At 41.5% G+C, this 15,187-nt stretch overlaps 1 protein-coding gene across 2 annotated transcripts in view; it reads left to right on the top strand.

Moving 5' to 3' along the window:
• DCX (doublecortin) overlaps positions 1-14,808 on the top strand; it is an 82,996-nt gene extending 68,188 nt beyond the window's left edge. For both annotated transcript variants that reach the window (XM_054839692.1, XM_054839691.1), the window contains exons 6-7: positions 204-298; positions 2,881-14,808. In XM_054839692.1, the coding sequence (XP_054695667.1) occupies positions 204-298; positions 2,881-2,937 (152 nt within the window). In that variant the 3' untranslated portion in view covers positions 2,938-14,808. The remainder of the gene's footprint in view (positions 1-203; positions 299-2,880) is intronic.
• Positions 14,809-15,187: the final 379 nt, after the last annotated feature.

Genomic DNA, 15,187 nt, shown 5'->3' with positions numbered 1-15,187 from the left:
TTACAGTCTATTATCCCAAACAGCTGAAAGCCTTAAGCTGGGTGAATAGCCATGCTGTTCGCTTGGGTTTTTTCTCCTGCCTAACATGATTAAACTATAGCGTTCCTGTGTTAAATGTTTGGATACCTTCCGTTTTCCCAAAGGAGAAGGAAAATCTTCCTCTTGCTTGTCCAACTGCTAGCTTCTGTTTTGTTTTCTGACAGCAAATGGGACCTCAAGCAGTCAGCTGTCTACACCCAAATCAAAGCAGTCCCCGATCTCCACACCTACCAGCCCAGGGAGCCTCCGTAAGCACAAGGTATTACGTTTCTTATACCTTACTACATCTGTTTCTACTTAGATTTGTACAACATTTAAGTCATGGCCATATTCTCTGGAAGCACAGCTCCTTATGTTGAAACAGTGGAGAATTTGGCCCATTACCCAAAAGCATTGTCATTTGGGGCTCTAGCAAGATGGTGAACAACAAATCATTGGCCTGTTTCTTCCACCAGAGTTATTAATGTGTGCTGGAGATCATCCATATGGCTCAGAAGAGGTAACTTAACCCTGAGCTTGTATCACTATTTGAAAAAGTTCACAAGTTATTGATGGATATGATCATCATATAAATCCTCCTCTCTCGAAAAGCCTGAAGTGTTGGCAAACCTGGTCCATTAAACACCAGAAGAAATGTAAATGTTACTGAGGTTATAAGACATCACTTTAATGATGCTTTTCAAGGATTTTTTTTTTTTTTAAATTATTTAAGGCCATGCTCTGTTTTACAGGAAAGAAGTGATTTTTTACAGCTGGTGTAGCAATTGTGTTCTGGTACAGTAGCTGTTTTTCCTGGTAACAAACAGGGTGTCTAGTAGAGATCTCTAAACCTGGGCTGGCTCATAGATAATTCATGTATTGATTTATTTAGAAGGCATAGCAGCAGTCACAGCTTTTTCTGTTCCTGTTATTCAGTGCCATTCTGTGCTGAGTCCAGATTGTAATTTCCACAGGCTTTCTCATTTCTGGAATAGCCACAGTATTGCTTCCAACAGTCTTTAATTGATACAGAAATTGGAACTTGGACATAAATGTAAGTGTGAGGGGAGGTCAGTGGGATTTCTCTTTAGCAATCAGAATGTACCTCTCAGCCCAAGGATGACTTCGAAAGCATTGACTTTAAACTCTGGAAGAATAATTAAAAAATTCTGATAGTGGTGAGGTTTTGCAGTCAGCCAGCCACATGTAATCCACTGTGGTCTGGATTGCATGGGATGAACTCATTTTGTTGGAGGATTACGTGAGGAGTGGTAGCAGCAGCTGGACTACAGTTGTTATGATGGTGGAACCGAGAAGTCAATGGGAAGAATCCCCAAAAGTCCCAATGGGCTTTGGATTACACCTCTAACATGTAAGATTTTGCATCGCAGACCTTTGGACGTGGGGTTGAATGGTACTGAGGGAGCCTGGAATGGATTTTTGGCTTCTCAAAAATCAGATCTTTAAAATATTCCCAACATATGGAGAGCCTGTAGTTACTCAGCGTTATTTGACTTTCTTTAACAAAGGCATAGCTGAATCCAAATGAAAGCTGTTTTCCTCAGGACTTCACTCTGATCTCAGCTGCTTAGTCTAAGTCTGAGGAAATGCACCAATTTTAAGACAGTGGATCCAGATTTATTATTAATTTATAATTGAGAACAGGATCCGGCTCATAGTCTGAATTCAACAATTGCTTGTGTGTATTTCAGCAAAAGTATTGCTGTAAACTGCATCCCTTGCTTCAGCCATCAAGGACCCGAAATACTTTCCAAACATTATCTCATTTAGGACTTTGGAGATGAGTATTTGCTTCCTGGTAAAGACAAGTAAAACTCACCTTCTTTAATGTTTTATGTATGTTTTCAGCTGGCTGATTTATGACCTTTCCAGTGAAGCTCCTAGAACATTTGTAATAGATGGTGGCTGCTGAGGGCAAAGCCAATCCATCTATGAGCTTCTCCACTAACCTAAGCCAATCAGCAAACACAAGTGTAGCATTTCAGGTTGCCAGAATATTCATGCATCATTGTCTTCCTCCCAGGAGCAATTTCTTGCTTATGATGAAATCACTTTTCTTTTTTCCCCTCTAAAGCTCAAGTGATAAATGCTTAGGTTGAGTTCACCACAAAGTCATATTTTACCTCTTCTTATATCAAGATGGTTGTGAATTTTCTTTCTGTGTATTTAGGCTTTTCTTCATTTTGCTCACAGTTACCCTGTGTGTGGGTCAGAGTTCAAAAAGGTCTGTGGAGAGCGTTAGCCCTTGAGCAGGTTTGTGTAACTAGTTCCATGCAGAACTTTAAGGAAGCAGAATAAGATGGTTACCTCAGATAGGGACCCTCGAAAATCTTTAAATTCAGCATTTGAGCCAAATAATAAATGTGGGATTAATTTCTTAACTGTTCTAATCGATCAGACATGACTTAAAATAAAGAATAAATCACGGAACATGTGCTTTTCCTAGAGATTTGTCCTAAGGGTAGCTGTCAAATCAAGGTAAGACTATTGTGGACTTAGGTTCAGAGAGACCTGTTTAAGGAAAGTTCCTGCTCTTTCACGCATGTGCTATAATGGACACATTGATCCAGAAGCAATAAAAAAATACTTCTCAAACTTATCCCTGAACAGTCTTCTTTCTTCTCGTACCAAGATTTTCTTGCTCCACTGTGCAAGCAACCTGCCTTGATTTTAGCCTTGATCTACCTGGACAACTGGTCAGCCTGTCCAGTAACCAGTGCATGAGTCTTCCACCCTGTCCCTACGAACTGCACAGAACCGGACCATTCGACTGGTTCCTTATGCGTGACCAAAGGTGGAAACTGATGGTGTGAGTTAACACTTTCTTCTTTCTTCCCACAGGACTTGTATCTGCCTCTGTCTTTGGACGACTCTGATTCCCTTGGAGATTCCATGTAAAGCGACGCAAAGCTAAATGTCCATATTGCAAGCTATGTTTAAGATACAGTAGAGTACTTCTGCCAAAATAAGCAGATAGGTGACTGGTGCTTTCAAATCAGACAAAGGACACACAGTTATATGTCATTTTTTTTCTGTGATTTATCCTCCGTGCCACAAATCAACACCTACCAGTCTATAGAGATAGAGGGATACCATTCTTCTAAGTTCTAGGGATGCAAAATGGACATTGCGAGCAATTTGGGGCCAATATGCCAATGATCCTGTGCATTTCCCATTTTCTTTTATTATTTCTTCTTCTGCTGCAACTGTTGTAATTTTCCTAGTGATAGTAAAGTAGCTCCCCTGAAAGTGTGCAAATGGAGCACTTGCTGACCGATTTGCAAGCTCAAGTAGAGCAAATGATATTCTCCACTTGGCCAAACTGCCAGCGTTTGCCAGCTCACCTGCCCCACATTTGCAGCCCTGATTTTAGCACCTGCATACTAACTAGTACTGTTTTTCTTGTTGGAGGGCAGGAAGGGAAATGACTTACTAGTTTGACGCTTAATATGCCAGCAGAAGCTTAGATGAGATTGGGAACGATTGCGTAAGATGTTAAGTAAGGTTAGTACAATCGTGATTCAAATATTGGGATTTTTTTTTTTAAATGATTAAGCAAAAAAAAAGAAAAAAGTAAGTCAGCTGAGTTATCTGGAGTGGAACACCTTTCACATCTGATCCAAAGATACTGCTAGCTGGTAACAAATCTTTATACCTGCCCTATGGTATCTCTCTATCTCTGTTTGTAACAGTAATGCCTTGTGAACAGCCAACACTGAAAACACTGTGAAAATTTGTTTTCAGGTTTGACACCCTATAGGTCACTTTTTATAGCAAAAAAAAATCAATACACTTTTTATAAAGGAAAACCTTGTATCTGTGTTTTGGGAGTAAGGATTCAAGCTCCTTCTTTTTTATAAAAGCTGGTAATTTTCTTTTGTTTAAAAAACACGTTCAGAAAAATGTACAAAAAAAACCAACCAACAACTGCAGAACAGAAATAACAACTCAGTTTAGAAATCTTGTCATCACTGCCAAAACAGACGCATGTAGGGGAAAAAAGGTCAATTCAAAATATTGAATGTTTTGATAGTTTTTGTAATGTTTCAGACTACATATTTGGTTTTTTACACTTCAGTATTCCTAACTATGGCCAGATTCTCTACTTATATAACAAATGGAATTTTGTGGTGTTCAAAAACCCGTATTTTAAGAAACTCTTCTATCTGACAAAAACAAACTTACTGTATTTAGAGAAACCTTTTGCTTTTATTAATCAGTAATGGCTCCTACAGAATGCAAAGTTCATCTATTCACGCAGGGCTGGTGGTTTTTACTACACCGAAGCTTTGTCATAGGCTAGCTGGCATTGCCTCCCTTTCTCATGGAATAAGCTTTCGATGAAACTGATTATTACAGAACTTTACCTAAATGAAATCTGTGCAATCGAATCTTTCTTTGTTGCTCTATTTGCCTTTGTTTCAACATATACACCTATTCCCTTGCAACCCCTTGTGATTAGAATGAATTATAACGTTGTGATGTTTGGCGCTACATGAATGCTGGGTTGTTCCCAAAGCCACTCCACATTTTGTTTGCTTGCGTTGCCGGTAGGAAACAATCTGCGCAGGCTGCATCTTTAGAGGTTCACGTGATGATACATATAATGGAACTGAAAAAAGAGATTTATCTGAGAGAGGCCAGGATTGGGAATTATCAAGGGGTCAGAGTTATCCTGCACCAAATTTGCACCCAGTAGTCTTAGAGCATGATCATTTACACCCAGAGTTTTGCACAAGAAATCATTTGTTCCCACAAATAACTTCATTTAATTGAATAACTGACTATGTGACTGCTAAATGATCGTTTCGCCTATTGTATATAGAATTGTGGTTTTAGTGGAAAGGCTAAGGGCTCGTGTTGAAGGTTGGTGGGGGAAAGGATGGTGGTGTGGACAAAGCATAGGTGCAGTAGTCAGGACACCTTCATTCAGCCCTTGGCATTGCTAAATTTAGTGTCTGAACGGGAGCAGGTCTCTAAGTAACCCTGTGCCTCGATCTGTCTGTCTGTCCCTACAGGGACAACACTGTTCTACCTCACTGGGGGTTGTGAGGCCAAATGTTGGTTAACGTTTGTGAAGTGCTTTTGGATCCTCTAACAGAAGGTGCTGAAGTATTCTGGGTGCAGATTTGGTTATGGGTGCTAATTTATGGCTGTTTAATCCTGTGGGTGCTACTGTAGACACTGGTCGTGAGAAAACAGGACTTTTTAAGCATAAGGACGTCAAAGGCCATGGTTATGGTGACAATATTATTACGTCAGAGCTTTTGTCTTGGTAAAAGCTTTAGTGGTACAGATGATTTGACATGCTTTTACCCTCTCCTCTGTTCTGTTGGTGGAAATCTCAGAGTCCCTCCCCAAGTCTCTGCCTTTCCAGGGACGCTGACTGCTAGTCATGACTCTGCCTGTTAAAGATGACAGACTTGGACTCCAGCCGAAGGCGTTGTCACTTGGGTGACACAGGCCATTCCTGTCACAGTCAGGGTTAGCATGTCCTGCCACTTTTCCTCTGAGTCTCTGCTAAACCAAGAGACCAGCCATGAAATCACATCTAGATTCTCTTACTATTCACTATGGGACACTCACCACAGATCCACCCAGGAGAACCTAAATCTTTGCTATCCATGAGCAGATTGAACGGCTGCAGCTGATGGTGATAGGAAAGGGGTCCGAGATGTGTTTTCATCCAGTATCCATGAGTTCAGTTTGTATAAGATAAAGCAGGATCCCAAGGGGTGAACGAACCTTTGGGATGGATGGTTGTTGCGGCAGCTGTAGCAAAGTGGTTCCTTTCCTTCCTGCCACAAGTAGTGTTTGGTTATTTGAAGATGCTCTTCCTGGTGGGGTGTGCTAAGGAATCACCGAGGCTTTCTTCCTGAGCTGCACCTAGTGACAAATCTCAAACCTGATCCTGCAAGTGCTCCCTTGGGAGTGGAGTTTTGTTTGCATGAGGATTGTCCCGGGGTGGGGCTGAGGCCAACAATTCTTTCAGGGAATTAGGGCAACCTTGAAAAGGCCTATAGGAAGAAAAAAGTAATTGTTCAGTGGGAAAAATAGCCATTCAAACCAGTAGAAGCCACAAAGAAAACAGGGTATGAGGTCAAACTCCCAAGTTTTAAAAAGCAATTTTCTAGGTAGAAATGCCTGGGCAGTAGGAGAAGTCAGTGAGCATTTGGGCTGTAACATATAGTTAAGTCTGTATTAATGCCAATATTGCATGAGTTCTTGTACAGAAATGCATGTGGAATGTTACCTACATTCAAAACTAGTTATCTTTGGCTTTGTAGGATCCCTAACATAGATTTGAATACAAAAAGAAACAATGCACAGGCATCGTACCTTAGTCATTTAAATATAGGGACAGCCCTGATTCAGGAAAGAACTGAAAGATGTGCTTAAATTTTAGCACGTGTTTTACTCCCGTTGATTTTTCACGAGATATAAGCTTGGGTTTGGTCAGAAAGCTTTCCTGAACTGGAATGAATTAGTAATTGCTTTCAATATACTATAAGAATTCCAGACCCTATGAGATCCTGGAGCAGATGATAGTAATTCCACTATATACTCCAGAGTTTACCTTATAAATTTTTGTCTACTTTTACGAGCATATAAAACTCCACAGGATATGAGGATGTGCCATATTAATTCTGCTGTAAAACCCCTGTCTAATTTCCCTCATGAGGCTGCCTTTAGTGTTTTCAGAGACTAATTGAATCACTAAGACTATATTGTTTTAAAATAATACAGTATTTAAAAACAAATTGGAGAGACTCTTAAAGTAGTAGGGCTTTGTTTCTTCAAAATCTGCCTTTATTTGGTATCCAGTATATTTTAGCAAATTTGCCTATACAGTAAAAATACCTGTTTCAGCCACACAATTATTAGGAAGGAATTAGAGCAATCCTCCAAGCCTAGACTGATGTATTTATTATTCATTCCTACACTCCAGTGATGGTCTTGACTGTAGAAGATCAGGGCAATGCAGCAAAATCTTCAGCCTTAGGATTTTTGTCACTTGTAAAGCATTTATAATCTTGAAGTTTCTGGGTTAAAGCCTCATCTGTTATAAGCTTTGGAGCTAGTTCAGTTCCACCAGCTAAATAGCCAACCACAACTCTACACCTCGAAGTAATTTTGAAAGATTTTGGTAATGGGATTTTACCTTGGTCCACTCTGCAGTGGGAGATGGAACTAGCTTTTGCTTACCATTGTCTGTATTTCCTATATCTGCACGTTATTTACAATCTTCTCAGGAGCTAGAAACACTAATTGTGTTATTTTCACAGACAACAGAAAAATAAGTCTGCTTGGAAAACAACTTCCACATCTCTGTTTCATATTTAGCTAACACACCGTATGCATGCAAAAAATCGCACACAGAGTCTAGCTGTTATTTCTGTCTCATTTTCTTGAACAGTAATTCTGAAGGGAAAAAAAGGAGGTAGGACCAAAAATTATGGCAAACAGCAAAACAATGTTACACCTAGGCATTTTAAATAGGAAATAATGGCATTAAAGTGTTAGTTTCTCCTTATCCATATGGATACTGAAGACATTTTCTAGGATGCCTTGTGTTTGCTCTTCCATGCCTTCGAGGTCAGTGCTGGTCTTCCTGCTACTTCACAGAACACCTTGTGAAATTGCTCTGTAATGCCATGCTGAATCCCCACACGGATGCTGTTCCAGCGACAGCCATCCCTGGATGTTGCATCCATAGGGGCACGGCATGGACTTTACAGTGTGAGACTTCTTTACTGCAGTGAGAGCACGCGAGTGTAGTTTGTCATTGACTTCAGTGGTAGCCCACATCCATTCAAGGCAATTGGAGAGTTGTCTTTTACTATAGTAGAGGCAGAATCATTTTTAGAGAAAGGAAGAAAAAATAGCCAAGTAAAGTAGGTATAAAATTAGTCCAGAAAGTGTCTCCTCAAGCTAAGACAATCCACAATGAGAGAAAAAGCTATATAGAGGTGCGTTTACCACACATGAGATGCTGATCATGACCAAGACAGAACAAAACAGCTTCTTTTTTCTAGTGGTGATTTAGGCTCAAAGTTATTTTTCTGGTTGCTGATGGAAGCAGGCTGGAACAGTATTTGGGACTGCTGAGGTTCTTTGTTGAAGCAAACGGATGGCACAAGATGAAGATCTTTTTCTATCTAGATAAAGGGTGAGGTCAGTCCATTCAACAGGGTTAATGCTTTACACAAGATACCTAGAAGAGATTCAGCTGAGACACCGCCTTGGCGTAATGAGACCAAGAAGGTTAAGACTTTAAGTGCCTTCCAACATGCTTTGGGCTTCAGAAGCAGGACTATACATATACCCAACAAGGCCCAGGTAAAAATGGCCTTGACAAAAGGGGGCAGGACAGACTTTGATTCTTGAGATATTTAGCCCATCTCGCATTTATTCAACCAGCTCTTGAAAATCACTGTCTCCAGAATCCCAGATTTCTTCTGGCTGATGTCTCTGTCCCACCTGTATGCATCTGAGCAGGCCTCTCCGTGGTATCTCAGGAAATGTTAAAGTTGAGTCTTGTGTCTCACAGTGCAGCCACTCCTCACCGACTGTGGAGTGAACTGGGCTGGGTTCCGCTGCATCGGTTATCGATTCTGTCGTTCAGATACCTTTCACCCTCCTTCTTTGCTCCTGGCTTGAGATCTGGTGTCTCTCATGCTGGGTGCCTTCCAGGTGAAAGGCTGAGGCCAGCAATGTGTATAGACCCCTCTTGTTGTTTTATTTTGTTTCCTCTGGAACAGATCCAGTCATTTGATGTTTGTCTGAAGGTCTGGGGCCAAGCTGAGAAAAAAACATGTTTAAATAGGGAGAGGAGATGCTCAGAGATTGTAAGTGGGTGGATGGAAAGGCTTTTTTCAGCAATGCCATTGCATAGCTGCTCTGACAGAATTCCAGTTGTAGGGTAGGGTATGAGTAATACGTCTGCAGGTGAAACTGCAAAGAAAAACACTGACACCAATTTTCAGCCAATAGATGAGCTTCTGAGCAAATGAGAATCAAACCTAGTGGATTCAGCAGTGGGATTTCAGCGCCATTGGGATTTCAGAACTTTTGGTCTTTGGTATAACTGTGGACAGGTCAGTTCTCCTTGTGCCATGGTGTCCCAATGCATAAAGAGCTGATCACCATACTTACCTCCATCTGTAAGCTGCTTTGAGATAAGCTGAGACAAAGAACTATGGAAGAGCTTGCTCTTAAGATTTATTCATTACTTAGCAAAGTCTGAAAACCTTATAGAAGCAAACTATGATCCATTGCCTTTGGCAAGTCTTTTCAGGAACTGTGGCTCTCTCAAAAGTATGCTGTAAAAATGCTTCATTATTTTCTTAATGGTGAAAGACAGACACATGGTATTTAGTTCCCCCAAAACCCACGGAGGAGCCAGCAACACCCGAGAGCCAGGCCATACCCACATCCAGCAACCCAGTTCTCTCATCTGGAGTTGCCACCTCTGGCCTGAAGACAGAGCCCTGCTGCTCCTCTTTTCATTACACGTACGTGTACATTTTGGGGGCAATTCGTGTTACCATTCAAAATGTAGGCCTTGTATTTGTAAACGATGAAGAAGTTTAATGATTTCAGTGGCCTTCTACCAAGAAAACAGTGGGCCTGTTGTTGAAAGCTTTCTTGTTTAGAAAATGTTCACGGCCAGATGGCTTCATGGGAAAGAGTTGCCTTTCAGTTTCATTGCTTAATGCACTTAGTTGAACAAACCTATTCTGGCTCTTGCTCTATATCTCAATGAACTGTAACTGAGGACTCTCGAGCCAGTTTAGAGCTTCCCTAGGTCTGACAGTTTATCGCTCAAACAACTGAAGAAGGAGGATGCCCAAAGGGAATTAACAGATCTTTGCAGTAATTACAGTCTGTCAGCTGAAAAAAGAAAGTTGGCATCATTAGAGAAAGATGCCCCATGATGGCCAGTGTCATGGGAAACAAAGAAAACAGACTTGTTTCTAAGAGGAATGGTAGGGGGCATTCGTTAGGAGATATTTACTGAGTGATGACATGAGCTTGAACTTCACAGAAAATCACATGGAAGGGAGAGCATGAGGCACAGCACTGGAAACGTCAGTGCCATTGATGTGTGGGAATAATAAAAGATGAGCCAAGAAATTCTAGGGACAAACAAAAAGGGAGGCTGGGGCTAGCGGGAATCTACTGCTTCATTCTGGACAGAAAAGCAGCGGGGGTTCCTGGCTGCGTGTTGAGAGTTATTGCCCCTGCAGGTATCGAAGCCAGGATGCAGGCTATCTGCCACAACAGCGTGTGTCCCTCTCCCGATGGCAGAAATAAGGTCACGCTTGGCCACAGGCAGAACTCGGTTTGAAGTTCCTCCCCTGCTCCTGATTTACTCTCCTGCCAGCACGTGTTGTCCCTAAAAAGGGGAAGGGAAGATCCAGCCCTTTGCTGAATGAGAGCACCAACCTGGCTTGGAGAAGGATGGGCCTGGCACACCAGGGAATTGCGAGACATGTTCAAGAGGGTAAGGAGAGCACCTCCGAGTCTCCCGTCCCTTCCCATGGAGCTCAGCAAACTCTGGAAAATGTAGCAACCCACTTGCAGCAGGGTGAAAAGCCAAGACGGATTCCTGGAGGAGGTTACCTTGATTTGCTATGCAAGCAGAGGGGCTGATGATGATCCTGTCCATGAAATGCCTAGCCACCTATGTGAGAGCTGCTGCATTCAATAAATCAATGGGAAGTCCGTGCGGAACAAGGCAATCTGTTTAATGCCAGTTTTCTCATGAGATCCTTTTTCTAAATTTAGTTGAGTTACAGGGCTTGTCAATTTAATCCTAAAAGGTGAAACAATTTACTTATCTGAACACATTTTTTTGCTGTTTAGTCTCAGATCTTTTTTTTTTTGCATGAAGATTGCACCTCTTCGTTTCTATAGATTCTTAGACACTCAATATAACACAAGTGAAAGGCAACACACTTAATTCTCTGCTGCTTTAAACAGGCAGAAGCTCCTCTGTAATTAAGGGAGCTGAATCCATTTGGTCCAAGGTTGGTCTCGTATTTCAAAGATTGATTACTGTCAATAATTCTTGTGTGATTGATTACTTAAGTGCAGACTCAGTTTCCTGGGTGACAGCTGCAGATTTTGCAGAGAAAACCTCATTGACCCCAGCTATAAGGTGATCTCTTGTATGAACCTCTAATAGCAAGTTATATATGGGAGATATTTTGTATAGTTTTATTATAGTTAATGATAAAGCTGAAATAGCTTGCTTTGTTGAAATATCTTAAAACTGTTAGAATTGAAAATTAAACAAGGAAGCTTAGCAAATCAGGATCTCCTCTCTATTTTCTGGTTCTAAAGAGTGTTGGCTTTATCTCACTGTACTCTCACTTCAGTCTACCCATAGACGTGCCCTGAGCCCAGCAGGTTTATGGAACTAGAAATAGCATTTCTATTTCTTCCAGTATTTTTCTACTCTAGTCCCAGCTAGTACCAAGCAGAATAGAGATTTATGGTTGGCTTGGTTTTTAGAGAAAAGTATTACCAAATGTCTCTGAACATAAAAAGGAAGGTTCAGTTCATTTTAGGTGACTCATCTAAATTTAAGGCTGCTCTTGATTTTTATCCAAGCTGGTTCTTCCATCTCTATTTGCAACAGTTATAGGTAGGAAATCGAGATTAATTTGAGTTACATTTCAACAGCGGGGTGTTGCAGAGCAAAACGATTCACCTGACGCGTGCAGTCAGAATGAAACACGTTGGTGGCACTTGGTCAGGGTTGACCTGAACCAAACGCTGGTTCTGAACACCCGCATTTCTGAGAAACCCATGTGCAGAGTCAAACGGAGGAAATGTCTGTAATGGACCAAATGGACCCCGAGCTGGGGTCCAGGCCCAGTTCTTGAAATGAAGAATTTTACCTTCAGAGAATCCCTGTGAAACATTTAGTGTGTAGGGGGGGGGTTTGTTGGGGGTTTTTTTGGTTTTTTTGGGGGGGTTGTTTTTGCTTGGTTTTTTTTTTAAATGCCAGCATGGCTGCTTTTCTCCATCTGCTTCCAACCATTGAACAGCAGATATGGATGGGTTTTTAATTCACTTCCCTTTGCAGGTGGCAGTTGAAATGTAGTGATATTCTGTCTCCATCTCATGCTGACCACACAGTCACTGAGGGGGTACAGAACACACAGCTTTTTTTTCCGCCCTCTTTACAACAGAAGAGCTTTTTCCAGATTTAGTGTGATGTCTAATGATGCGTCTCCTTAAAAAGAAGAATGTCTAGGGAATTAATTGCACTGCTAATTGGTGTTTATAGATAAGGTGAAGCAGAAGTATTGAATGTAAGAACAAGAAAGCCTATGAGTTATAATTACATGCTGAATTCTGACATGTGAAATTGTTGTTAGTTTGCTTCTTATTTAAATGATGTGTGATCGAAGCAGCTTTATCACCGTGGCAGTACTAGTACAGCTGCGATTATCAATTTAGAAGACAACCCAGGGTCTCTTAGAAAGAGGAAACCTGTCTAGCCAAATCTCCTTCTGCTCTCTGAAATGATGACACATTCCTCGCCAAGACACTCTGTATTTTATGACACCGTCTAGTCTAGAAGCACAGGAAAGGAGTATCAGCTCGCTGACTTTGCTGTTACTAGCCTTTGCCTATTTTCTTAATCACAAATACAATCACCAGCTAGGGTTAGCGGCTCTCATCGCATAAGCCCGAGTTGTTCACGCCACTCTTCTCTGAAGAGCACGAACTGCCTTCGCTCACAGCCCTGCGCTCTGCGGCTCGCTCCGAGCTGCAAATCTGCCGATGAGTTGTGTTGAGGGAGGGAGATATGCAGCTGAACTGGAACCTGATCATGGATTACTGTCTTAGGTCATTCATTGAGTTTGTATGATTTCATCATTAATGACAAAGCTGCAATATAATATAACTGAGAGGCCACGATGTATTTTCTATTGTCATTTGGTGGGTGGGGGTTGGAGGGGCAGCCGGGTTTAAAGTCTAGCTGGTATACTTTAAACTCTGTGTACATAACCTTGGAGGACACGTGGGTGGTAAGGGTTCAGTTGTTATTTTGTTGGGATTGGTAAATTTCAGTTTGTTTTTGTTTAAATAATAAGGTATTTAATTAATGACATTGTACAAAGAGCTATTAATTTAAATGGTGCTTTTGTTCTCCTGAACCAGATCTAACCTTTCTTTTTGGCAAGCCTGCAGCAATGCTAATCCTGTTGACTTTTGTACCTTGGAGGAGTGCGTGGAAGGGGAGGGGAAATGCTTTTCTCTTCAGACAAGTAACGTTGCCCATAGTTAACTTTCTGCTTGGATATATACCTTGAATTCCCTTTACGCTGAATTTTTATGTGAAGTTCTCTTAAAGGGATGGAACAAGCAGGGGTTATTCCAAAAGATCTCAACTGTATCATCTTGTAATATATTGCAGCTTTATGCCAATGATTCCTTGCTTACCTGTACACAGTCCATGCATGTTTTGAACTAATTTTGCATTCTCCATTTGTGGTGAGTTACTTAGCATTTTAACCACCTTTTGTGCCATTCAACTTGTACAGAAAACATTTTTATTGACGTTTTAAAGGGAGGGGGAAGAAAAGAAAAGAAACCCTTCTGCTCCCTAGTTGTAGGTAGAACTCAGTTACTTAGCAAACAGACGTAGATGAGTGGTTGTAGTGTTAGAAATGTTAGCTTGCTCGTGAACAAGCTTTTGAGAGTAAATGCATGGTCCTGTACCTCTCTTTTCTTAATTAGCTCTTCCTTTCCTCCTGGAAAGATTCTCTCTCTCTCCCTCTCTCTTACTCTGTCTTTGTCTCTCTCGTGGTTGTAAAGTACAGATTTGGGCATAAATAAAATGATATACAACGAGGTTTGAAAAGCAGTTCTCAACAGGTTCTCTCGGGGAACTTAGTTCTCACAGCGCCTTGCCTTGGCACTTTGATTAGACTCTAACTTCCAAGGTAAAACAGATGGAGATCAGTCACCTGTTGCCTCTGCTTGAACTGGGGAACAAATTAAATCTTTGGAAGTTTGCATCACCGGTAAACGATGAGATCTCGCTGATCCATTGCAGCTGAGGCATGTGGCACGTGGTGTATTGGCCGTGGCTTCCACACCTGGTTGTTCTACATGAGACTGGTGCCACGGCCCCTGATTTGCAGAGTTTGCACACGCTTTTTGATTTTCCTGGATACAGAGCGGAAGGGGGTAGGGGCTGGTATATAGGAATTATGTTGTCAGGGGTTCTGTAGACAACTCCTTCTCCACACTCCCAAGCTCTGAGTTGAGCATGCAGGGCTTATTGTTGAATAGCTGTGGTTCTGTTGGCAATGCAGGACAGAAAACAGTCGAAGTCTCGGAGAAGAGGGGGTCACTCAAAAAGGTGGATTTTCTAAGAAATGGACTTAAACCCTCCCCACAAAGCCCTACCACAAAACCACAAAATGTACCTAGATCCACACATCTATCCCCCATGCCTCTTCTCCCTTAACAGAATTTCCTTTTGTTAGATGATTTGACTTTCTAGAAAAAAAATTCCATTTCTGTGAGGTGTTGTGAACTGTTTTTACTACTTGTAATAACCATCCCAGGTCTGAGTATTCTTGTAATGCGATGCCATGCAGCAGAGAACCTGTCCACTTTATAGCTTTGCTCTCAATATTTGTTACTCATAGTTTTCTCATCTAAATGTACATTTGCAAGATGTGTGTAATGTCATTTTCAAAAAATAAAATTTGGTTTCAATATTTAGGCCGATAAAAACCTTTCTGATGCTTTTATTTGCCAAGCATGTGTTGACTATGACTTGTGGATTGTAGCTGTACTCGTTCATTTTGATTCATCAGCTTTCCCAAATCAGTCCCACTTGTACAAATGCAGAAAAAAGACTGGGGAGGAAATTGGATGGCCCTGAATTAATTAAGACCCATATCTGCCTGATTGAAACAGCCCAACCTGTATAAGACCCATCCTTTTGAGTAAAGGGATGAGCTCAGTGTGGGTCCCACTGTAGGAGACATGGTGCAGGTAAGGGCAGCTCTTTCCCTACGTGCAGCACTTCAGTCAAAACCGTGGATCCAAAATAGCAAGATCTGGCCCCCATCTGAACCCTGTTGTGGTGTCCAGGGCCTGGGCAAGGCCT

The sequence above is a fragment of the Grus americana genome, chromosome 12, assembly GCF_028858705.1.
Source record: "Grus americana isolate bGruAme1 chromosome 12, bGruAme1.mat, whole genome shotgun sequence".
NCBI classification, from domain to species: Eukaryota; Metazoa; Chordata; class Aves; order Gruiformes; family Gruidae; genus Grus; species Grus americana.
This window is presented reverse-complemented; position numbering and strand designations above follow the sequence as displayed.